At 46.4% G+C, this 26,048-nt stretch overlaps 1 protein-coding gene across 2 annotated transcripts; it reads right to left on the bottom strand.

Annotated features, from left to right (window-relative positions):
* On the bottom strand, positions 1–26,048 carry BSDC1 (BSD domain containing 1). Of its 2 annotated transcripts, none has more exons than XM_072827252.1 (11): positions 25,706–26,048; positions 25,338–25,398; positions 19,722–19,838; positions 17,536–17,703; positions 15,442–15,496; positions 12,691–12,806; positions 12,190–12,258; positions 11,945–12,023; positions 9,922–10,401; positions 3,491–3,594; positions 1–2,007 (listed from the first exon to the last, which is right to left on the bottom strand). In XM_072827252.1, exons 1-11 carry the CDS (start codon positions 25,807–25,809, stop codon positions 1,975–1,977), a joined length of 1,386 nt encoding a protein of 461 aa, XP_072683353.1. In that variant the 5' UTR covers positions 25,810–26,048; the 3' UTR covers positions 1–1,974. The 2 variants fall into 2 exon arrangements, with proteins under 2 accessions (XP_072683353.1, XP_072683354.1); XM_072827253.1 differs by having other exon boundaries at positions 25,662–25,708.

The following is a 26,048-nucleotide window of genomic DNA, read 5'->3' as shown; positions in this document are numbered from 1 at the left end:
CTCATTCAGACTTCCCTTTTATTAGAGCTAACAAGTGATTTTCACACAGGTGTTTCACTCAAGTTAATTAAAAATAGACCCCAGAATCGTACACAGGGTGGGGGAGGAGAAGAGAAAAGTGACCCGAGAGCAGTGGAACCACTGCTGTTGTAACTTCCTTTCCAAATAAAAGCAGAAGCACTGGGAATGCAGAGATGGCTTCTCGACTCCTTGTCTTGGTGGGAGGCCTGCTGGGGGCCGTTCCCTGCCTTACCCCAGGGTCTAAGCTGTGTCTGAGGTAAGGATGAGGGACTTCTTCGTGACTCAGACCACTCCTCCTGCCATCCCTGCCCCTTCCTTAGGCTCCACGCAGAAGCCACCCTGCATTCTGTGTTTGTCCGGCCCTGCCTCCAGCGCAGCTGCTGCTGGGGACAAGAAGAGACCCCCAGACACCCTTCCAGCTTCTTTGAATCTCTTTAATGCTATTAACGGCAAGTCTGGAAAAGGTTCAGGACAAAGTTCTTTTTTCTTTCTTTTTTAATTACAAAACTAACAGCTGTTAGAATCTTTTTTTTTTTTTTTTCCTTTTTTCTTTTCCTGGCTACAAAATACTCTGGGGAGATGCATTATAATTTAAAATATATAATATTGCACAAACAACCAAAAGGTTAATTAAACTAAAGAAGTAATTACAAAGAGAAAAACCCCATCCCGTCAAAAAAAAAAAAAAAAAGATTCAACATTCTTTACATCCCACCCCCTCACTGAAGGTTTGAAGTGGAAATGACCACCACTCTCTTGGCATATCTGACCACAATCCTTTTAAATCATTGGTGAATACACCAGATTATGTACAAGAATCACCAGAGCAGCATCATGAAGCACCAGGGTCTCCAGGAATTCCTGCAGCCCCTCATTTCCCCAAGAGAGGAACAGCTTTACCAGAGTGAGGGTGAGAGCCACAAAGACTGGGTCTGTCTTCAGGAGGAAGAGCTTTTGAAGAAGCCTGATGAGAGTCTCAAGAGGTTCACCCCCAGCATATCCCTTCAAGAAGCAGAAGGGTTGAGGTGGAGAAGTTGGGCTTACCAGAGGTGTAAGTACTCGGCTTTGATCACTGCTCTGTACCGCTGGTAGCTGGCTTGTGTCCTAAGCTACAGGGAGGTCGAGGTGGGTAGCTGGTTGGACAAGGTATCCCGCCAGGCAATGCACAGAAGGGCCTGAAGTGACCCCCTCCCTTCTTGGGGAGGGGAAGAAATGCAAGAGCAGACTCTTGCAGGTGGCACAGCTGGGCTAAGGACTTGGGTGCATTTGACATGAAGAAGCCCTGGGAGAGGCAATGGGGACATACCAGCCTGGGCTGGACAAAAGGAAGGAGGTGGGGACTCAGGGTTTGGTCTCTAGATTCGGAACCACAAGGAACCTTTCTGGGAATGGAAAATGCCTGGGAGGGGGAGATCCCCAAAGAGAGGCAAGTTTCCCAGAGACGAATGCCTCTTACTCACTGGGCTAGGAACCAAAATGTGCTAGCCATCCCTGTCTAGTCAAGGACAGGTGGGATGACCTTCCTTGCCTGCTTATGGATGGGACAGAGTGTTGTCTCAGCTTCCTCCAAGAGACTGGTGCTTAGCATCTGTCTACACAGGTAGAAGGGCTAGAGTTATCCCTTGGGATTTCCCAGCAAGAGTCCCCAAGAACAGTGGGTGTTCAGCAGAGAAATGTAGGCTCTTCTGGTGTCGGGGGTAGGTTTCCTCCCCCTTGAATCATCCTATAGTTGGCACAAGTCAGAGTTTCTGGTTTGGATTTAGTGAGCCCCTTCCCAGATATGAGCAGAGGCCCAAAGGACCAGCAAGGAGCCACCCACAATCTGTGCCCAGAACTCTGGTTGACAGAGGCCATTGGGGAAACATTCTCAGTCAGTGTCTTCCAGGGCTGGGCTGAGACGAGCGAAGGGGTGGGAGGTTCTGTGGGTGGGGGAGCTGTACGCTCTGGCTCCCCTCATTCCCAGTCCTCCCACTCTACATCTTCCAGCTGCAGACAGGAGGGGATAATGGAGAGCACAAACACATATTTACTCCTCTGAGTCAAGCCCAGACCCCACCTCCCCTAGCTGCCTCCATTTCTGGATAGCCCTCCCCTAAACAGCAGCCCACCCCCACCCCATGCCCAAGTCCTGCCTTGAGCCATACCCTCCTGCCCTCTATGAGAGTGAACCACTGTCTTAAGGAATGTGTCTGGGGAGCAGAGCTGCCCTCTGCCTAAGGGGCAGGTCTGCTGCTCTGATCATTCCAGAACTAAAGAAAAGGCTTCCACTGACCAATAATGGATGCTAGAAGGGGACACCCTGTCTCTAGGAACCAAGCTGGTCAGTCCCTTAAGGAGAACTTGAGAGTGGCATTGTGATGAGATGTAAGGTGGCACTGCACTGCAGGTGCTCACAGTGTCTTCATTAGGGGCTCTAGCACCCTATTCCCCCAGCTGAAGTCTCCCCAGGGAACTTTCTAGTGGCCTGCTCTCAGCTGATCCCTGGTATGATAGGTTATAGAATGACTCTGCTGAAGTAAGTATATGGTCATCTGGTTTTACAGAGGGCTATGAAGATACAGAAGGCATCAAGCCCCTGTGACATGATAGGTGATCATGGGCCTTCTCAGCCTGGATATAGTGAGGTCACAGGAGCCAAAGACTCTTGGGTAGGCCTCTATCTCTCCCCAGGTTTCAGTTTTCCAGTATGAAAAATGAGGCCCTGCCTGTCTCTCTAATCTGTTCACCTCATATAGCAGATTCATGAGCTATATGATGGAAGGATCATGTGGTTCTTGTGTGACACTGGAAGAAACACTGACTTGAATCAAGTGTTTGGGCTGGACCCTCAGTCCTGTCACTTCTTATCTGTGAGAGCTTTTTTCCCTGCCTTTCATTCAAAATGACCCATTCCTGATTCTAGCAGGTAATGAAGAGTAAGAGTAGTAAGGCCTCTGAGCTTTTAGCTGGACTGGGTTTTGTGGGGGCTTTAGTAATGTTCACTGAGTCCTCCCATGTCCTAGGCACAATGCCTAACATGTCTACGTGCATTATCTATCACAGCTTACAAGCTTCTAGGACCAGTTCAATGATGAGGAAACAGAGGCTCAGGTTAAGTGACTTGCCCTAGATCACACAGTCTTTTGCCCCAAGGCCAGAAATCTGTTCAGGTCCCATTCCTGGGGACCATGAGTCAGAAGATGTGGGGTGGGGTTTGGAGTCTACATTTTTTAGTAGCTCCTCACGTGACTTTCATGCAGAGCTAATGTCAGAAACTCTCCCACCATCCAACCTGGAACTGAGGGGAAGCAGAGCCTGCTGATCGGAACTATTCAGGGCCTGAGTGGGAGGTCCCAGCACCCTTCCTGAAGCTGCCATCTCAGAAAGGAATAGGGATCCACTCTGAAGGGACAGTTGGGCCTGATGGGGAGAATCCTCAGATACTGGGGTCACTGGGCTTGCTTCCCTGAGGCCAGCCAGGCCCACTTACCTCCCCAGAGGCATCCACTTTGGAGAGTGCCATCTGCACTTCTTCTTCAGTCATGTCCAAGTCAAAGTCCTTTTCCCAGTCCTCGCTGATATCTGTGCTTGAGCCTGGAATCATGATCCACAGTGTGAAAGGCAGGAAGGGGTATGTATGAACAATTTGTAGCTGGGGGTGATAGCACTCTTTAAAAGGGGCTGGCAAATATAAATCAAAGATCTTACATTCTATTCTCACTCTGGCTCAGTGAATCCACTTTTAGGAATCTATTCTAGGGATCCCTGGGTGGTGCAGCGGTTTGGCGCCTGCCTTTGGCCCAGGGCGTGATCCTGGAGACCCGGGATCGAATCCCACATCGGGCTCCCTGCATGGAGCCTGCTTCTCCCTCTGCCTGTGTCTCTGCCTCTCTCTCTCTGTGTGTGACTATCATAAATAAATAAAAATTAAAAAAAAAAAAAAGGAATCTATTCTAAGGGAAAATTCTGGATTCAGTCAAAGACTTAGCCAATAAGAGGTTCATTGTAGTGCTGTTATAGTAATGAAAATTTAAAAACCCAACTTGAGAGTTCACTGATAAGGAATTACAAAAATAAATAAATGGTGTAGTCACATGATAAAACATTATGTGCCTTTTAAACATTAGACTGCAGAACACTTATACACATGGCAAAATAGTCTAGAATTGTTAAGTAAGAAAAAGGAAGCTACTTGAGTGGAGATGCACTTTGGCCCAGAGGCTCCCCAGAGCCACAGAAATCTTCCAGAAGACATAAACAATGAACCTCTCTTCCTCTTCTTACTCCATTCTACCTTCACTGACTTTGCTCCTCGTGAAACACACCAGACACATTTCGGCTTTTAGGGCCTTTGGATGGGCTGTTCCTTGTACCTAGAACTCTCTCCTTGGACACCCACGGGCCAACTTCCTCACCTTCTTCACAGCCTCGCTCAAATCCTCCCATCTAATTGTGGCCTACCTCAACTGTTCTACTTTATTTATTTATTTTTTTAAAGTTTTTATTTTTTTTTATTTTTTTATTTATGATAGAGAGAGAGAGAGAGAGAGAGAGAGGCAGAGACACAGGCAGAGGGAGAAGCAGGCTCCATGCACTGGGAGCCCGACGTGGGATTCAATCCCGGGTCTCCAGGATCACGCCCCAGGCCAAAGGCAGGTGCTAAACCGCTGCGACACCCAGGGATCCCAACTGTTCTACTTTAAACTACAACCCAGGGCAGCCCGGGTGGCTCAGTGGTTTGGCGCTGCCTTCGGCCCAGGGCCTGATCCTGGAGATTCAGGATCGAGTCCCGCATTGGGCTCCCTGCATGGAGCCTGCTTCTCCCTCTGCCTGTGTCTCTGCCCACCCCCCTCTGTGTCTCTCATTAATAAATAAATAAAATATTAAATAAATAAACTACAACCCACTCCCCTCACTCTGCTCTCCTTGTTCTTTTTTTCCATTCTATTTATCAATTTTCAAATATGTCACATCATAAGACTTAGTGTGCTTATTGTCTACTCATAGAAGAACTGGAATGTGAGCTCCCTGAGGGCAGGGATCTTTGTTTTCCTTTCTTATGTCTGCCAACTACTTCGAGTATAGTCTGGGCTCAATAAAATATTCATGGACCCTTTTTCTAAACTAGGGTTGGCAAACTATGGTGTGTGGACCAAATCCAGCTTACTGCCTGTTTTGGGAAATTACATTTTGGAGCACAGCCATTGCCATTTGTTTACATATTGCCCATGCTGCTTTCCTGCAACGACAGCAGAGCTGAGTAGTTCCAACAGACTAAAGTATTTGTGATCTGGCCCTATATAGAAAAAGTCTACTAATCCCTGCTCTAGGTGATTCTAATGCCTGCTAAGTTTAGCAATCACTGCTCTAAACACTCATATTTGGTATAGGCAGCATTAAAAAAAAATGTACATGTGAAAGCTATTACTAAGAAAACTATAAATATAGTTTTTTTAAAAAGTATATGCAAAAAAAAGTGTATTAGCAATGTGATTCCATTAAAAAATACGCTCACAGATCCTTATACACATAGAGAAAAGGTGCGTAACATAGCCACAAAAATACTAACAAAAGTTACCTCTAGGTAATGAGGTCAGGGAGTAATTTTCCTGTTTTTTTTTTCTCCCCCTAAAATGAACATGTTTAGATGCGTCTAAATCTAAAAGGTTTTTCCCCCCTAAAATGAACACATACTACTTTGTATTTTTTTCTTATCTATTAAAAGCACCTTTAAAAAGAGTAGGTCCCTGGGGCGCCTGGGTGGCTCAGTTGATTAAGCGTCTGCCTTCAGCTCGAGTCACATTCCAGGGGTCCTGGGATTGAGCCCCGCAGCAGGCTCCCTACTCCCTAGAAGTAGGGAGACTGCTTCTCCCTCTGCCTTCCTCCCACCTGCGCTACTGCACTCTCTCTCTTTCTCAAAAAAAAAAAAGAGAAAAAGTAGGTCCCTGATCTCCCACTGGCATGACCTGTAAACATATCCCTTGCTGCTTCTTCAGCTTGCTACTCAGCAGGCACCCAGGCTCTGACAACTCCCCCCCCAAGCCCTGCCCCTACCTTTGTCATAAGGGGTCTTGTACTGTTCTCCTTCCTAACCACCTGGCCAGCCACAAGCATCCTCTTAAGATCAAAATCTCTGGAGTCATGCAGACCTGGGTGGAATCCCTACTTTTTATCTATTGTGCAGTCTTGGGTAAGTTATTTTGGGCTTCAGTCTATTTATAAAATAAGGATAAAACCACCCTCTTTGCAGAGAACCACAGGAGGAGATAATGCAGATGCCTGCCTCCCCACCCCCCTCATTTGATTCTGCAGGTCTAGGTGGTGGCCCAGAATTCTGCCTTATAAATAGGAACCTGGGTGATTCCTTGTAGGCCTGGGCCTGCAGTTCTGAGATACAACAGTGTTAAGGTTAGAGGTATCAATGTGTGGTGCATGTAACATGTACACATAGTGGGAATTTAACAAAAGGGGCTGTTAAAGGCACTGACTCAGAGGTAAGTAATGTTGCATGTGGTCCCAAGGCCTCCAGGGCAGACTGGCAACCAAGACCCAGTTCTTCAGACTCCACACCTAAGTCTCCTATGCCTTTGGGACACTTGGTGGCACCTGATTATCTGTCAGTGCAGGGCTCCTCTGGGTTAGGTGCCGGAATCCTGGCTGATTCCTCATCCCAGAGCTGTGGCCATGATGGCTTTCCCTAACCTCAGGCTGCCCTCCAGGGATTTGAAACTCTTTTTCAGGCTTTAAATGCCTTCCAGGGGTGGAAAACAGTATCAGCTTTCAGTTTTGGAGTGCTTCACATCCACCCTCTGAGGTGGGTATTAACAGTCCCAATTTACAGATGATGAAATGAAGGCCTCAAGTGGCAGAGATAAGAATTGAGGCTTTCTATGCCATGTGCCTCCTCCCACCATCCTTTCCTGTCACACAACAAGAGTACTAAGACCTCCATTATGCACATGGCAGAGAACTGATCTGTGCCAAAACAATTTAAGCTTTCATGATGGAGTTTTACTGGTTTTTTTTTTCTTCTTTTTTTTTAAAGAAAGGGGAGTTTTCAGGTGATTACTAACCTCACAGTGCTGTCACTTAGCTCATTTTGTTCTGTTCAATTGGAACTCTGCTTCCCCAGAGAAGAAATGGAGGCAAAAGCCACTCCTAGGTCAGTCATTGGTGAAGGAGGGCCTTGAGCCCAGGGCTCCTTCTAGTCTGCAGGCCACAGACCTGTCCCCATCTCTCTTCCCCCGCCCTGCTGGTCCAGTCTCTTAAACAGATCTTGGGGCAAAATGCAGGTGGGAAGCCGCTTTGCAATGACAATGACTGCCCTAGAACCTTGGGAGATCCTGTGGCTAGGTTACCCCAAGAAACTCTGCTGCTAGCAGGGACCAAATTTTCTTATGTCATCTAAGGATATGGACATAAGAGGGAAAAGGAGTCACTGTCTCCAAGCCTTCATTCTTTAAGGTTCACTCTCTCTACTCTAGCATCTACTGTTCCCACTGTGCTCCCCCAGTTCAATACCCCAGGCTTCCCCTGACTAAGTGACTACAACTATTTCTGGTGGGTCTTCTGCAAACCCCTAAGTAGGTCAGAGGCAGTAGAGCAGGGTGATGAAGAGCTCCTGCTAGTTTCCCCATAATCTCATTTCGTCCCATTTCAACCCACCACTCATTTTTCTAATCCTGCTCTCCTGTAGCCCAATTCCCCATGGAGCCTACAGTTCTCTAACCAACCAGTTGTTTCACTGTCTATCCCTCCCTTCCCCAGCTGATTCCATGAGCCACTATTCTGATCACTTCTTGCCTATACTTGTGGACACTCTTCTTTTCTTCCACCAATTTCCCCGGGCTAAATGTGAACCCTGGTTCAATCCAACTCCCCATCTATTCTGTGCCTGCACCTACATACAGTGCTGACTGGTATCTTTAAAATTCATGACTACTACCTCGAATGGGCCCTTAGTACCACCTGGCCAGCAACCTCCACCGCCTTTTGAGTCCATCACCTCCTTTTCCACTTTCCCAAATAATTAGTAGGTAAGTGATTGATCTCTTTCCAGTAAAGAAATGGGGAAAATTACCCAGATCTCTTAGGCTTCTGTGAAGACTGAGTGGCATACATATCCAGTGCTTAGCACAGAGCTATACAGACATATAGAAAGTGCTCAGAGATGGCTCCTTATTATCATTTCCCCAAAGAATGGCTCTACTCTGATTTCTTCCCTGAAATTTTCCCTATTGTGAAACAATTACCCTTGATTTATAGAGGAATAAATGGGGCTTAGAGAAGATCAGTAACTTTTCTGAAGTCATACGGCTTAGGAGCAAGGTTGGGATTTGAACCCAGAACTGTCTGAAGCCCAGTGCCTGAGCCCTCAGCCTCTACATGTAAAGTTCTTAGTATAGATCAGGCATATAATGTGAGCAGCGTGCCATGCTGCTTTATGACATTAAGCCCAACCTTCCAAGTTTGGCATAAGGTTAAGTCCTTAAGCTCTACTTCTGAGCTAACCCATCCACCCTTCTTGTTCCTCCCTCTCCTGATGAAAGCAAAGTGTGCTTTCGTCACTGCCCCTTCAATCTGCTCAGTGGCCTCTGCTATCTGGATTGTGTGGGCCCCTCAGCCGAGACTACCACTCCCCCGCACCTGCCCCAAACTCTCCACCTCTCCTCTACAACGCCTGTCTCCTCGGTGAAACAACTGCAGATGCCCGGAGGTTCCTTCTTTCTCTGAACTCCTCCAGCACCAAGTCTGTCCCATACTGCTTCATGCTTCATCATAAAGACTGCAGCTCTTGCCCCTCCCTCCTCAGTGTCTCATAAAGAGAGGTAGGAGCTCAATGGATGACCTCACTGAATCAGAGCCAGAAGGGGAGCATTGTTTTGGAAACTGGAAACCCCACCGTTTCTATCAGGGAGCAGGATATGGGTGGGGTAAGGCCAGTTTCCCTTCTAGGGTAGCAAACCAGTCTCTCACTGCACCAGCAGGCCTGGGCTCACCTGCTGGGCAAGTTTTGTGGCTGACTGGTACCATGTGTCAGCAGAGAGAGTGAGAGAGAGAGAGAGAAGAAGCCTTGCTGACAATTAGCTCTCTCTGAAGAGGTATTCTGGATGTGGGGAAAAAAGTCAACACCAGAGCTATCACTGTCCTTTAATTCCAGGAATTAGAGAGGTTCCCTTTGGATAAACAGGCTCCAGTCTAAAATTCCATTATACAGATAAGAAACTAAAGTTTTATTATTTAAGCTGGGTCACAAGTTCATGAGTGTTCATTTTATTCTTTTTTCAACTAATGTAAGTTTTATTTATATATATTTCATACTCATAATAATGCAGTATTAGGGAAGCTAAATGACTTTCCTGAGGTCATCCAGGATAGAAGACCCTGACTTCAATCAATGTCATGGGGATTTCCAACCCAGGATAAGGCTGAATTGTCCAAATGGATGGAAACTGGCATAGCGTGGTAGCTAAGGGCATGGGCTCTGAGTTCGAGAGACCCAGGTCTGAATTTGGGCCTGCCACTTCCTGGCCATGTGAATTTGAGCAAGTTACTTAACATTTCTGAGCTTCACTTCCTTCATCTGTAAGACAGGACAGTAATACTGACCTCACTGGGCTGTGAGATGTAATGAGAAATTAAATGCAATAAATCACACTAACCTGGCACAAACCTTATTTTGTTGAACCTGAAACCCCAATAATTGTAAGATGCACCCTTATTTCAGAAAATAGGTATATATTAAATGGATGATATATGGTAATCCTTAGTAGGTAGCAGCTGTCATCATCATCAGTATCATAAATGAAGGACAACTGCTCCTGGAATCCTCACAAGGGGTGAGGGCACAAGGCTGCCTTAAGGGGTAGTAACTCTTGCCTGCCCCTCCCCCCCACTCTCTGGGCTTTGGCCTTGACTTACCTTTCTTTCCGTTGTTAGAGGGTGTAGACTTCCCACTATCCGAGTTCAGCTCAAACACCCGTAAGTCTGTGAGTACCTCCTCCCTCAGAGTCTCTACTCTGGCTGGAGGCCTGGGCTCTGGGCCAGTGGGACGGCCAGCAGGGGTGTGGGGCTTGAACTGAGCTGGGGGCGGAGGTCCAGTCTCACCCACATCCACAGCCAGGCCCTGTTCCTCCAAAGATGCCTCTAGAAGCTTTTGAGACAGGTCCTTGGGCAGCACTGGTGCCTCAGCTGCAGTGGCAGGTTTGGCAACCTGCGTTACAAGGGAGATGCTCTCGCTGCTCTCTGATGGAGTCACCTCTCTAGGAGGCTCAGCTGGAGTCACTGGATTCTCTTCACAGGGGCTCAGGAGGCCAGGTCCTCCTTCAGGGGATGTGGAAGTTTTGGCCACAGAAACCTTTGCCTCTTTTGGAGATGTGGGTGAAATGCTCACAAGCTCCTCTGTTGAGAGAGAAAAGGGAAGAGGGCTATGTGCCCTGGTCAGCCCCAAGACAACCTTGGAGCTCTGAATATTCCTCCCAAAGCCTCTAATCAAGACTAAAGGGGGCCGGATTCCTCACCCTCTCCCCATCATGGTTCATCTGCAGATACTCCCTGTTGGTCAAAGTCTCTCCTAGCCTCAAGGCCTAGCATATGTCTGGTGGACACACAGCTTCTGGCAACACAGCCCAAGATGGCATTATAGATTAGAAAATTAAGACTTGACAATGAATCAGTTCTGGATTCAGGACAGGTTCTGCTATATCCTCAGTGTATGATCTTGGACAAGACACTTAACTTTTCTAAAATAAATAAATAAATAAGAAAGAAAAAGAAAAGAAAGAAAGGAAAGAAAAGAAAAGAAAGAAAAGAAAAAGAAAAGAAAGAAAAGAAAGAAAAGAAAAGAAAGAAAAGAAAAGAAAAGAAAAGAAAAGAAAAGAAAAGAAAAGAAAAGAAAAGAAAGAACTTTTCTAAATAAAGAAAACACTTGGGATCCCTGGATGGCGCAGCAGTTTAGCGCCTGCCTTTGGCCCAGGGTGCGATCCTGGAGACCCAGGATTGAATCCTACATCGGGCTCCCGGTGCATGGAGCCTGCTTCTCCCTCTGCCTATGTCTCTGCCTCTCTCTCTGTCTCTGTGTGACTATCATAAAACAAAACAAAACAAAACAAAAAAACACTTAATAAATGTGTTAACAGCATGCAGGTGGCTCTAACATACCATCCTAAGCTGAGCTACCACATAGAGGATGCTCAGCTACTTCCTTAAGCCAACAGTTCCCAAACTTAGCTAGGCATGGACTTTACCAGGGGAGCTTGTTAAAAATACAAGTGGGGGGGATGCCTGGGTGGCTCAGTGGTTGAGTGTCTGCCTTTGGCTCAGGTCGTGATTCCAGGGTCCTGGGATCAAGTCCCGCATCAGGCTCCCAACAGGGAGTCTGCTTCTCCCTCTGCCTATATCTCTGCCTCTCTGTCTCTCATGAATAATAAAATCTTTTAAAAAAGACCAAATTGTTAAAAAAAAAAAAAATACAAGTTTGGGGGTGCCTGGGTGGCACAGCTGGTTAAGCGTCCCACTCTCAATCTCAGCTCAGGTCTTTATCTCAGGGTCATGAGTTCAAGCTCCGTGCTGGGCTCAGTGCTGGGCATGAAGCAAAAAACAAGTTTGGCCACATCCTCACAGAGTCTTATTTAGAACGGGGGGGAAGGGAATCTGGAATTTCAATAAGCATCCCAGGTGGTTCTGAAGTGGCTAGTCCATGGGCTGGCAGGACAATCCTGCTGCCCTGACACATGTGATTTCTGTACCTAAACCAGGAATTCCACCAGCCCAGGCAAACATTTCCTTGTTAGTTGAGCCTATCCTCAGCACGTACGAATGCTGTATACATATGCCCTATATTTCCCTAGGTGCCAGGTCTCTCCAGTGCTTACATAACAGCCAGACAGTCCCCACAGGCAGGACAGGACCCGTTACTTGCTCATCACCTCTCAATCTCTCTTACCTTCTTCCTCCTCCCAGCCAGGCTCTTCAGAGATGCTCTGTTCTGCCCGTTGCTTCAGGGCATCCCTCCGGGCCTGCTCCTGAGTGTGGGAGAAAACATAACCAACGAAGTCAGGGCATGCTCTTCCAGGACCCTGGCCCTGACACCAGAGTTCTTGGTACCCTGTGCCCTTTCTTCCCTCAACAAAATCCAGTGTGCTTCCCCAAGGGCCGAGTGAAGCACCTCCCCAGGCTAGGCCAGCATACCTGCTCTAGTTGATGGACTTTATAGAAATATCGATGCCAAAATTCTGCATGGGAAACAGCTGCTGGGACCTGGAGAGAGGGGACAGTGGAGATGAGACTTTGGGAAAAGTTGTATAAGGTCTGTGTCCCCAGCCTTATCAGCCTACTCCCAGCTGCTCTGGATTTCAGATGTGGTTTAGTGGCTAAGCAGTTTTCCTCAGAGCATTTACACCCTCCATCCCTAGACCCATCTTCCTGGCCCAACTTGACCAAGGAGGAAGAAAAGAATTTTCATCAGGCTTTGCTAGCCCTTCCATTTCTCACACGACTGCCAGAAGTCTGGCAAATCAGCTTTGCCCATGTGGCTTCTTAGGCTCAGGACCTGGCTGGTCTGGCTCTAGAGCATCTCTGACTGCTCTGTGAGCCAGGTGATTCTGCAGTGACTCTAAATAAAATGTCCCTCCCAACCTCCCAACACCTCAAACTGAAGCTGGGTTTCCCTGCAGCCAGCTGGGCCCTCACCATCTTGGTGTAGAGGGCCCGGATGGAGGGGCTGCCTACAAGAAGCTCTGAGATCTCCCCCTTCTTCTCTTCCAAGCAGAACTGGGAAAGCCAGGCATCAAACAGTTCTGGAGGTCCTGCAGAGGGATAGACACTGATGTCATTTTCCTGAGTCTGGAGAAAGAACACTGGGCCTACATAAAACACACTTAAGCCTGGACATGGACAGTGAGGAAAGCTTAAGGTTATTTTCAAAGCTGTTTGGCCAAAGATGGGGGGGTCAGCAAGGGTGTTGGGGTACGCAGCCCCACTGATATCATGGCATGGCACTTAAGTGGTCTCTAGAACAGGCTGCAGTCTACATGTTCTCACACACCTGCTCCTCCTTTAGCCCAATCCACCTGGCTACCGAACCCCCTCCTCTACTTGAAACTATTATTCTCAGGTCCCCAGGGGCCCCATGTTGCCAGTCTAAAGGCTACTTCTTTGCCCTTCCTCATGTGACCAACCCAGCTTCTGATCTTGGGAGCCACTGTTTTCCTGTGAATGCCCTTTTCTCTCCTGGCTTCCCAGGCTTTTGTGATTTTCCTCCCACCTTTCCAGTTGTTCCATCCATCAGTCTTCAGTGGGCTCCTTTTTCCTTATCTTGTCTCATTATCTGTTTTCTCCTAAGATAAGCTCCACTAAACAAGTTTCAACCTCTTCCTCTCCTGACAACTCAGTCTGTCTTTGCAGCCCCAGCTATCCTTCTGGGCTCCAGATTCAGAGGTCCAGGTGTCCCCTGGACACTTCTACCTGCTCAAGTACAGCAAACCCAATGTATGCTCATTTTCTTCCCTCCCAAGCTCTCCTGCCTACTTATCCACCAGAACCCTGGGTGCCCTCCTGAACTCCTCCTTTATTTGATCACTCTGGATTCCACTTTCTCAGTGTCTTCTATATGCACACCTTCCTCTTCATTCCACCTGTCACTGCCTCGGTTCTGGCTTTTACCCCTGAGTGAGGATTCCTATCAAGCCTCCTACCCACTCAGCCCATCTTCTGTCTTTCTCTATTTTACCCTTTACAACCATGCTTGATGTCTTTTACAAGATGCAAAATCTAATCACCTATCACCTCAGGCTTCAAAACCCTTCAGTAATTCTCTAGTTTGGGCATTTTGTGTGGGTGTGTGGGGGGGCTTTTGATTTATTTTTAATTTAGTACATATTTTTTCTTATTAAGTAAACTCTATGCGCAATGTGGGCCTGGAACTCATGACCCTGAGATCAAGAATTGCATGCTCCACTGACTAAGAAAGCCAGGTACTCCTCTAGGGAGGGTTTTTTGTTTGTTTTTAAAGATTTAATTTGGAACACCTGAGTAGCTCAGTTGGTTGTCTGCCTACGGCTCAGATTATGATTCTGGAGTCCCGGGACTGAGTCTTGCATTGGGCTCCTTGCTCAGCGTGGAGCCTGCCTCTTTTTCTGCCTGCCTCTTTCTCCACCTGCCTCTCCCTCTGCCTGCTGCTCCCTCGCTCATGCTCTCATGCTGTTTCTGACAGATAAATAAAATCTCAAAAAAAAAAAAAAAAAGGATTTTATTTATTTATTTTAGAGGGAAAGAGGGAGAGTGAGAGCAAGTGAGCTGGCTGGGAGAGGCAGAGGGACAAGCAGACTCTTCTTTGAGTGCCCAGAGAGCGGGCTTGATCTCAGGGCCCTGATCTCATAACCCTGAGCCAAAACCAAGAGTAGGATGGATGCTCAACTGAGCCACTCACGTGTGGGAGGGCTTTTTAAGCTAGGATCTAAGGATGGGCTTCAGAGGGTCAAAGGATTCCCCCACTGCATTATAAAATTTTGCAGAGAGCTTGTCATTTTCAACAGGTTTTTAAAGGGCTTTGTAACTAAAAAAAAAAAAAAAAAAAAAAAAAAATAAGAACCACTACCTTGTGGCATTTAGAACAAAATACAAACCTCTTAGTTTGGCACTCAAAGCCCTTCCAATCTGTCCCCTCACCCTTGGCAGTTCTCATGGCCTCCTTCCTTCACATGCACCTCTGCGGCTTTCCTCAGTATCAAAACTTCAAATGTTCTGCTGCCACGCTTGAACACCCTTCCCCCCACTGCTAAAAGTAAAATGTTTACTTCTTTTTTCTTTTTTAAGTAGGCTCCGTGCCCAGTGTGTGGCTTGAACTCACAACCCTGAGATCAAGAGTTGCATGGTCCACTGACTGAGTCAGCCAGGTGCCCCCTAAATTAGTTTACTTCTATTCCATTCATAAAACCTCAACCTAAGTGTCATATCCTAGGTTCCCCAGGTTGAGCTGCATGCTGCCCTTCTGTGGAAGAAGCACCAGATCCCTCCTGTCATTGCTTTATTTCATAGTTTCCTGCTTCTCTCTCCCTAACAGGAGGCTCCTGGAGGTTTGGACCGGGGTGAGGGTTTGATTAATTTCTGAGCTCTAGTTCCCAGCCTGGCTTGCTGCATGGCAGGGGTTTGGCCAACAAATGCCAGAGAGAAGGCAGGTGGGGCAGCAGGGTTGGGAAGGGGCCTGAGCGGAGAATGAGGGAGTGACATGAAGTCTCTGCAGACTGGGATGAACACAGTCCAGGTTGAGGGAGGAAAAGGGGTCAATTCATCACACCAAACGTAAGGTGCACTCTAGCCTCACTCCGCTCCCTCCGCCAGGGGGTGCTAAGGCCAACGTTATCAGAGACAGCAGGGTGCTCAGCCCAGACCCTCTTCATCTCCCTTCCCTGCAAGCCTGCCCCCTCACCACTACCCCCTCACCATCTGGTTCATTGCAGTAGGTTGCCGGGTCTGACTGTAGGCTATAGAGGCGAGCCTGTAAGAAACAAAGAACAGAAATTCTAGAGTGCGTAGAGAAAACACCTCCCCTCTGCCACATACCCTACCACTGTTGCTGATTCAGATGCTTTGAAGACGTCCTTTATCCATACATTTACTCCCACTGGAAGGCAACCTCAACCCAGCTTCTCCTCTGCTGGCTGCCAGACCCCCAGGGCACTTATCAGCTCACCCTATGGCTAGAGAGAGGGGAGTACCAGGCTAGGAGTGCAAAACTGGGGCTTCCAGAAAAATGGTCTTTCCCTAGTATTCTACCTTGGGAACTAAGAAAATAGTGTAAGCAGACTACAAGATTGTATGTAAAAATGCTTTTGAATTATATTTGAAATTTGAAATATATATATTTGGAATTTGAAAAACATTAGTTCAAATATATTAATAAAGTCCAAATTTATAGGCAAATTTTGAAGTAAAGTAGCTCCCCCAAGTTAAAATCATTCATCAAGAATTTCTTGGGATCCCTGGGTGGCACAGCGGTTTGGCGCCTGCCTTTGGCCCAGGGCGCGATCCTGGAGACCCAGGATCAAATCCCATGTCGGGCTCCCGGTGCATGGAGCCTGCTTCTCCCTCTGCCTGTGTCTCTGCCTCTCTCTCTCTCTCTCTCTCTCTCTGTATAAGTAAAAATTAAAAAAAAAAAAAAAAAAAAGGAATTTCTTAATTTTGGGGGGGTGGGGGATGGGGTAACTGGGTGATGGACATTAAGGCGGATATGTGATGGAATGAGCATTGGGTGTTATGTAAGATTGATGAGTCACTGACCTCTTACCTATGAAACCAATAATACATTATATGTTAATTAACTGAATTTAAATTTTAAAAAAGAAAAAGACCCCAAATAAACAAAAAATAATAATTTCTTGGGATGCCTGGGTGGCTCAGTGGTTGAGTGTCTGCCTTTGGCTCAGGGTGTGATCCTGGGGTCCGGGATCGAGTCCCAGATTGAGCTCCCTCTGGGGAGCCTGCTTCTCCCTTCTGCCTATGTCTCTGCCTCTCTCTCTTTCTCATGAATAAATAAATAAAATCTTAAAAAAAAAAAAAAAGAATTTCTTAATTTCACAGCCAGTCTGCCAAATGAATTATCTGCTGTGTTCCCGTTAAGGAACTCCAAAACAGAAAATCTCACCTTCCTTCCTCAGCATTATGTGAAGGAAAGGCTGGCTATCTGCACCAGAACTTCAGCAAGTAGCTTTGTGATTCACTGCTATTATAATTTTAAATCCTACAATTTAAGAAGCTTCACACTTCCACTCAAATGTTCACTAAGTGTGGTATTAATACTAGTGCTGAAAGATAATGCCTGAAAAATCATTATGTTTGGAATGGAAATTCAATGTGGCAAAATGCTTCAAAGGCCAAACTGCGTGACATCAAACTGTGAATTTAGGAGAAAACACTCTATGAACCATAACAAGTAATGCTGAGAAGATAAAATGTAGAAGAAATATCCTACCACTGTTGTGATCTAGGTACTCTGAAGATATCCTCCCCCCCCCATACATTTATTCCCACTAGAAATCAGCCTTGGCCACAATGTTGGGAATATCATGCCTGTACAGCATTCCTTATTATGTCTGAAAGCTGAAAAGAATCCAAGTATGCAACATTAGGGAAATGACTGAATAATTGTTATCTTCACTTGCAAGGACTTAAAGACATTAAAATGATGGTGACTAAGAAAGATGCTAATATTTTTTATATATTTTTTATAGCAGGTTATAAAAGTACATGTATAAAGTGCCTTTTTTGGTTAAAAAGAAAAAGTCCTAATTATCTTTACCAATGTTTATAAGCAAAAAGAAATGAGAGGTTAGACCCCCAACAGGAAATTGGTGGTTGTCTTCGAGGGATGGGATTATGGATTTAGGAATCATTATCTCCTTGCTTAAAGAATTCTCCAATTTAGTCATATATGTTTATTTACTTTCTGGCCTGAACACATATTACTTTTGTGGGTGCACACTGGAAGCTAGAAGCCAGTGTTGGTAGGCACCTGCAGGGGAGGCTGCTGATGAATACCTTGTTGCCATCATAAGGCTCGGCTGTACCAGAGGGTGTGCCCATCAGGGTGATGACATCGCAGTCTATGGTTTTGTCTGGAGAGGGAGCAAAGGTGTCGGAGATGACCCCTAGGAAGTCAGACAACCCCTTCTTCATTTTCTCTGTTGCCCCCGAGGAACCTTCAGTCTGCAGAAAGAAGTGAGCAGAGGAAACAAGTGGCTCAGGAATAGGCTGCAATCTAGGGTATGGGGTGTTGAGTGGTGAGGCATTGGCAGCAAAAGTGAAGGGTGGGCAGGGAAGTGCTTGCAGCCTTTCACCCCATCTCTGGGGCTGGAGAGAGACAGAGGCAGCCCAGGTCTCCATACACCAGATGGGGGTATGGAACACAGCCCCAGTAAGCCTGTGTAAGTCAGAGTAGAACTCCTCGACTGGCTGTTTCACTAAAATTTCAACGCCAGTCAGGCTGATCAAAAACTGGTAGGAGAGGATGCATGCCATACACATTCAGTGGGGAAGAGGACCTATGGGCAGAGTGGTGGGAAAGGTACTAGTTTTAGAGACCTAAACCTCTCTGAATTTGGTTCATGATCTGTAAAATGCAGATAAACAGACTTCCTTCAGAGGGCTGCTGTGAAAAATAAAAAGGATAAGGCATGTACAATGCCTGGCATATAACAAACATTTACTAAAGAGCAGTATTGTAATAGTACAAGTTCATCATCATCATTGTTCAGGAAGTAGAACATTTCGTATGAAAGGTTGAGGAAATATGGACAGCATGAGAATAGATACTCCTTCCTAGAGGCAAACCTGGGACCAGCTGAGGAACAATGTATGGATCATCTAGAAGGGGCAAGAGGAGCACCAAGCTTGAGCCACACTGGTCCAAATGGCCTCAAAGCAAACATGGGATGAGATGCTGATAGGGCCAGGCTCTAAAAACCTTGAGGAAACCATAATATTTAATCCTGATGAAGCTACCCAAGCATTTTACACCTGGGATATATCAGAGTGCCTGCCACATGCTAGCACAGGTATACAATCATATCTGCTCAATGAAAAAAAGGAATAAATAAATGGAAGAAATGAGTGGCATCTCTGCTACTGGCAGGACTCTAGCAGTTTAGCAGGATTACTACTTGTCATTCATGCTCATCAGTAGCTCTGATTAGCAGGCAGACAATATTTTATAAGAGTCAACCAAATAAGGTTGGCTAAAAGAACTCCAAAACATGTTTTTCATATCATGGTCTCTAATCACAAGGTGACTGGTTAAGTTGGTGACCAAACGAAGAAAGTGCAATTGTCTCAATACTAAAGGAGAAACTGTTCATGTAAAACCTGTGTATTGTATTTCATCAGAAGCTTGAGATTTGCAGAGATATCCAACACAATTTTACACAACAAAATTTTACAGAATTTTACACAATATTTACACAATTTTCACTTTTCACAATGACTTTAGAATCTAACTCCTGTCTCACAAGATTTTGCTACACATCTTTAATAAAAATAGGGCCAGTAAGAATATAAGTTGGCACAACCTTTCTGGAGGGTACTTTTGCAATAAATATTAAAAGGCCTAAAACTGTACTCATCCTATGATCCCTTCCAGTATTTTATTATAAAGAAAATGTGAAGGATAAAGATTAGCAATCACAATGTTCACTGTGGCTCTGTTTATAGTACTAGAAAAAAATGCAGTAGGAAACTTGGAACTGTTTGAACCCAGAAAACAAAATAACAGGCCATTTATGATGCTGGAGAGCAAGGTTTGCAATGATTAAGTCAGAAAGTAGGTTACAAAACATGATATTTGGTTGATTCCAGTTTTGACAAAGAAAGTGGATATAAAGAACAAATATATCCCCCAATTTTTTTATATCCCCAAATTTTAACAGTTGTTGTCTGTGGGAGATGGAATTATGGGTGTCTCCAGGTCTTTTTCTTCTAATTACATGTATTTTCTAAATTGTCTACAATGAATGACTTTGTTAACAGGAAAACGTGCTAAAACAATACAGAAATGGGAAAGTCTATTAATACTTATTCTATGTAGCTTGTTTGCTTGACAGACATAATTCAAAGTGGAAGCCTATGGGGAAAAGAATCACTTAATAGTAGAAAGTCTGGGGCGTCCCCACCAGGGTCCCAGGGCAGGTCCAGCTGTGGACAGCCACTCAGAGAGTGGAGGCAGTACTCACAGCGAGCTTCTCCTTGACCACGCTGGCTGTGGCTGCAATGGTACAAGCCGTGTCATGCTGCACCACCTGGGTAAACTCTGTCAGGTCTCGCTTCATGAACTCCAAGGCTTCGGAGGACTATGGGAAGACAAGAGAGGGATGACAGGCCGGCTGGCTCCACCACCCTTTGTTCCTGTGCCCTGGGCTGCTTCTGTCCCAGACAGACACATGGAAAACTCAAGTGACACGGGAAGCCTAGGTACAGAAACAATGCCTGCTTGTCCCAAGTCCATTACCTGGGATAACCGAAAAGCAGAGTACAGAGGGACTTCCTGCTGCTCTGAGAATGGGGACAAGTCTTAGCCCAGGCATTTAAAAGCTCTGAGGCCACACATAATTCTCATCTAGTCTTGATTTTCTCCTATAAAATGAGGGAGGTGGCCTAAGTCAGTGGTTCAAGAGCAGGCTGGGGAAGGGGCAATGTAGATTAAAAACAAAACAGAGGGATCCCTGGGTGGCGCAGCGGTTTGGCACCTGCCTTTGGCCCAGGGCGCAATGCCGGAGACCCGGGATTGAATCCCACATCGGGCTCTCGGTGCATGGAGCCTGCCTCTCCCTCTGCCTGTGTCTCTGCCTCTCTCTCTCTCTGTGACTATCATAAATAAATAAATATTAAAAAAAATAAATAAATAAAAATAAAAATAAAAACAAAACAGAGTCTGATACACATCGCTCTGATATGCCTTAAGTCATGACATTTGTTTCGAATTTCACATAACATGAAGAAAAGATGTGATTTTTTTTTTTATCAAAGGAAAGTGTTTCTACCTTTACTTTTTTTTTTGTTATAGGAAGATTCAGTTGAAATATGAGGCAATATGTAAAATTTATTGGGAAAGTTTACTAACATGTTCCATTAGTAACAGCAATAGTCTAGAAAGCACTTACAAGGGATTCTTGACAATTTAATACCAGTAAAAAGATGTGTGAGTTTTACATTCAACAAAGGGCGTGTTGAGAGAAATAATGGATTGGATTTTCTCCAAGGCCTTCTTGGTTCTACTACTCCAGGATTCTATTCATCCGTAGAACAGAATGAATTTTTGCTTCTGTTAGAATGACCTGCTTCCCACCCAAATGCTCAGATGGCCTGAGACAGCAGGCCTTCAGCTCTGGTCTTAAGTCTTCCCTGCTTTGTTTCACCCTTACCCACTCTAGGGTACCTTCCCAGATTACCTTTGTGTTCTCCCTGGAAAGCCCTCTCATTTTATAGATGGATAATCAGCTGCAGTTTTGTTTTTGTGTGTATGGGGGTTTTGTTTTGTTTTAGCATTTTTGAGGGTTCTGGTGGTTTTTTCCTTTGGGGAAGTGACTGCCTGTTTTTCATCAGCCTGGGAAGTCTCTGAATGGGGCAGTTTTGTCTATCAGCCAGAAGCTTCTCTGGGAGCAGGGAATCATGTCTCCATTTCAGACTTAGGACTACTTAATTGGGATGGAGGGGTCAGCTATGAATTCTCTCCATCCACTCTGCCATCACCTTGGTCTAGGCCAACCTGCTCTTTTTTTTTTTTTTAATAAATTTTTATTTATTTATGATAGTCACACAGAGAGAAAGAGAGGCAGAGACACAGGCAGAGGGAGAAGCAGGCTCCATGCACCGGGAGCCCGACGTGGGATTCGATCCCAGGTCTCCAGGATCGCACCCTGGGCCAAAGGCAGGCGCCAAACCGCTGCACCACCCAGGGATCACCCAACCTGCTCTTTTTAAGTGGATTTCTTGCAGGTTGCATCAGATACCTCTACTACTACCTCCTTGTGACACTGCTAGGAGCTTTGAAGTCAGAGCCGACCAGGTTGGCCCTGCTTTACATTCTTCAGTGCTTACACAGTATCCTATGAGCAAATATAAAATCTTTACCTTCACTTACAAAGCCCGCATAATCTCATCTCTGGCAGACTCTACCACTGTGTCCCTCACTGAGCTCTAGCTGGCTTTCTGCAAGTTTCTCAAATGCTCTAGCATCTTCCCTACCTCAGGGTGTCTGAACACACAATTCTAACTCTTCAAAACACATAAGTGAACAAAAACAACAAACAGACCCCCTCACCTGGTTAACTCTGGTTCTTCCTTAAGATCTATGCTTAAATGTCACTTCCCTAGAAAAGCTTCCCTGATGCCATCTCAGATTAGGTTGGCTCCCTGCTTCCCAGGGCATCTGTATGTTCTCTAACATTTATCATGCCGTAGGCTTATGATTACCCATACAGTATCTAACTTCCTGGATAAATGGAGTTCTGTGAACATAGAGCCTGTGATTTTGCTCACTGATCCTTTCCCAGTATGTGACATAGAACCTGGTACAGAGTAAATGCTCAGAGAATGCTTGCTTGTTAAATTTACATGTACCAGGGCTATTTCAATTATATAACCATTACCATATGATTTGATGAATGGCTGCCTCCCTCACTAGACTGTGGGCTTTGAGGGGACCAATATCAATATGAACAGGCATGGTGCCTGCCCTCAAGAAGGTCATCGCCCAGAAGGTCATCGCCCACCAGGCAAAATGCTCAAATAACAGGGCCAATGTGCAAGAGCAGAGTTGTGACCAATGTATTATCAGGAAGTTGGAAAGACTTGGTGACTGAGCACCTAAAAGAATGAGTAGTCAGCAAAAGAAGCCAGGGCATGGCAGGGCACAGGGTTTACTGAGGCCTTTGAGCACTTCAGTCCTAATGAACATTCAAGGTAGAGCCGAAGTAGTTTGGAATAAAGCTGGAGAGGCTGCCAAGGGCAGCTATGGTGGGCCTGGGTCAGCCCTGTGAGTGATGGGAAGCCACCAAGAGTTTGAAGGAGGTAGGACATGACAAGATCTGCATTTTTGATAGGTCACTCTAGTGACTGGCAGGTCCAAAAAGTGATAAGATTAGGAGAACCAGTCTATAATAGCTGCTATAATAATTCAGAAAAGAAAATAAAACAATATGAATAAGGATAGAGCTGGTCAGGATGAAAGGATGGGACAAATTCAAGAAATATTAGGCAAAAAAAGGTATATTTGGGGATTAAATCGGCGTGTTGAGTGAGGGCAAGAAAGAATCAAGGAAGAGCCACTGGTTGCTAAACTAGGGGACCTCATAGATACAGTGCTGCCAACTAAGAGAGAAAATGGGGAAGGCGGAGCAGGTTTAGAATGATGATGATGATAATGATAATGATTTTGGTCATGCAGAACATGTGATGACAGTGGGGTATCTGGGATAGCTGTCCAGCAGGAGCTATTCTCAAGCACTAAAGCTCAGAGAAAAGGACTAGGAGTCATGGTATTATGAAAATGGAGGAGGTCACCCAGGAAGAGTTTGTAGAGTGAACAGAGCAATGAGCTGAGGACAAAACCCCTCAAACATCACATCTTTAAGGGACAGGAAAGGGAAGTTATGAAACAGGAAAGAAAAGCTTGGAGATGTGGAGAATTGAAAGAGAAACATACCACAAAGCCAAGGGAGTAGTGTTTCAAGAAAGAGGGAGTGATCACTAGTGTCAAATGCAGCTGAGAGGCCCTGGAAGATAAGAGCTGAAAACCACCCACTGGATTTGGCAAAGTGGTAGGTGAAGCTGAGTGTGTTTACAGATAAGCTTACATGTGGTGGCTGCAGGGAATGGGGGGGTGGTGGTGGTTATGAAAGACCGTACTGGTTTTTTTTTTTTTTTTTTTTTTTTTTATTTATAAAGACAGACAGAGAGAGAGGCAGAGACACAGGCAGAGGGAGAAGCAGGCTCCATGCAGGGAGCCTGACGTGGGACTCGATCCAGGGTCTCCAGGGTCTCCAGGATCACACCCTGGGCTGCAAGCGGCGCTAAACCACTGTGCCACCGGGGCTGCCCGAAAGACCATACTGTTGACCTCAAATATAAAAAGTAGGAGGTGAGGTTGTCTCCTAGGGGTGAAAGAGGAAGTAGGTGAATAGGGGACCTGAGGGAAGTTAGGTTTGGGGAAAGCTCCTGAAGATAAGGGGAAGAACAGCAAATCAGAGCCTGAAAAAGATGCTTGGGGGGGGGGGGGTGCTCAGGCCTAAATAAAGTTAGGGAATCTGTCGTTGGACCAAAGAGCAATATGACCCTATCAGTGTCTGTGGGTAAATGCAAACACAGACATACACTATAGAAGAAGGTAAGGAGTAGAGGAAGGTAGATTAGAGCACCATGTCAGAACTGTATAGTCTCTAGGGCAATGTATGCTAAGGGGTGCAAAAGAACTGAAGGTCCTGGGAACTGAGTGGTCTAGATGGATCCAGGAGAGGAAGGCAAGGGAGCAAGGCCAGGAGAGCACTGAAAGACCAAGGAAAAAATTGAAGTAAAAATGGACTGGTTGTGTTTAAGAGGTTTCCCCAGCACCCTCCTCAGCACTTAATAAAAATAACTAATGTTTATGTACTACACACTGTGTGCTAAGTATTGTTCCTGATGCTTTACACACGTTATCACTTAATCCTCACAACAGTACTATCAGGCAGGTATTATCAATACTCTCATTTTGCAGGCAAGGAACTGAGGCCTAGAGAGGTTAAAGAACTTGTCCAAGTTGACATAACAGTAACTAGCTGAGAGAGAAATTAAGTTCCCTCTTTCTAATGGGGAACTGTCAAAGGCAAAAACAACATCATACCCTTGCTTCAAAAACACGGAGCTCCTCAAGAAAGAAGATGGGAAGCTAACGAACTATCTACTTTTCATGAGTTATGGTAAGTCCAGTCCCGAGGGAAACACACAGGAGGTCCTTGCCCAATGCTTGTTGAATACATGTCAGATTCTCCTCCCAGGAGATTACTCAACAGTACTTTGAGGTCTTCTCAATTGAACTTCAGTGTGAAATTCTCTTAGTCCTCATCAACAACCTAAACAACTCAGGGGATTCTCAGATTTGCTAGGCTGTAGCTGAGAGGCTATTCAGGAGTATGCAGGCTAAAGAAGGTATTAAAATGCTGCCAGAGTAGAGGATGGATTTTAGCCAAGATCAGAAGCCTCCTGGAGTCGGCCCTGAAGCAGGACTCACCCCAATTTCTTGAAGTAAACAGTAATTAACTTTTTTTTTTTCCTCCACAATTCACTTGGGCTGGTTTTGACAAACTAGCATGGAGTGGAACAGAAACACACGACAGCCTTGTCCACTGGCAGAGCCAAGGCTCACTCATCCCACAGGGACTGCTGCCTCCCCATTAGGCTGTGAGCTTTGTGAGGCCCAGGACAGCATCTGTACCCCCAGGGCCTGTCAGAGGGTGCTGGCTGTGGCATTCTGGTATTTGGATGACTATAGCAATAGGTTTCTATTGGAAGAATTCTTCTTCAAGGCCTAAATCAAAGGTTCTCTCTTCTACGAAGCTGTGAATTTCCTGAGCTGGAATAAACTGCCCTTCCTATGGATTCCTACAAAAAGGTCGCTCCAGCCTTTGTAACATTCTGTATTTCACCATGGCTAGTGTCACGCCGGTGTGAATCGGGGTCAGTCCTCCCTGAGACCCACAGGGGATAACAACAAGGCCTGGGTGGGCCTCGTCTCTGGCTGGGCGGGGCCGCTCGGACCTGCTCGCAGGAGGCGGCGCGAGGCCCCGGCGGAGGAAGGGCGCCGCCGGGCTTACCTTCTCCTTGACTGCCTGGTAGCTCTGCTGCAGCCAGCTCCGCCACCAGCCCACGTCCTCCCTGTGAAGACAGACATATCTGGCGGCCCTGCGGTGCGACTCCTGCCCGCGCATGATCGGGTCTCAGTTTCCCCCTCAGATGTGGTCCGCGGGCCGAGACTTGGCAGACCGCTTCCCCACCCCCTCACACTGCGACTCCACCCCGCCTTTTCAGCTCCGTCCACTCCCGGGCTGGCCTCTTGTTCCCCTCGGGGACCCTGGCCCAGCACCCCGACCCGGGGAGAATTCAGGCCCCAACGCCCGAGAGCTGGATGACGGGCTCACCCTTCCGCCATCTTGCCTGCATGACATCACCACTATTTACTGACCTCTGACTTCCGACACGGCACCGCCCCCTCAAGTACCGCCCCGGAGCGCTCGGCCCAATCGTCGCGCTGACACGGCCCTCGGCCCAATCACCGCTCCGCTTCATCACTAGGCCCCGCCTCCTTGAGCTCCGTCCACTTTCCGTCTGGAGTTCGCTCTTAAACTCCGCCCCTGAGCTCTTGGTCCAATCCCTACTCAGTTCGGTTCTCGGGCCCACCCCCAAGCGTTGGCCCAGTCCTTCCAACAACTACTTATCATCAGCTGACTTCGGTTACGGTGGCTGTGGTGGGCCACTTCCGCGGGCTTGGACCCCGGAAGTGCGGGAGCTCATGGGGAGCGAGGGAG

The sequence above is a fragment of the Canis lupus genome, chromosome 5 (genome assembly GCF_048164855.1).
Source record: "Canis lupus baileyi chromosome 5, mCanLup2.hap1, whole genome shotgun sequence".
Lineage (NCBI taxonomy): Eukaryota > Metazoa > Chordata > Mammalia > Carnivora > Canidae > Canis > Canis lupus.
The sequence above is the reverse complement of the archived record's forward strand: the minus strand, read 5'-3'. Positions and strand labels throughout refer to the sequence as shown.

Bases quoted from the DNA above. Each gene is read 5' to 3' on its own strand.
- BSDC1 (XM_072827252.1), bottom strand. From the start codon at position 25,809: ATGAAGCGGAGCGGTGATTGGGCCGAGGGCCGTGTCAGCGCGACGATT. The intron at 17,704-19,721 runs GTGAGTACTGCC...TTCTTTCTGCAG, and splicing joins TGGTCAAGGAGAAGCTCGCT to ACTGAAGGTTCCTCGGGGGC. The intron at 12,807-15,441 runs GTGAGGGGGTAG...ATCCCTCTGCAG, and splicing joins CTACTGCAATGAACCAGATG to GACCTCCAGAACTGTTTGAT.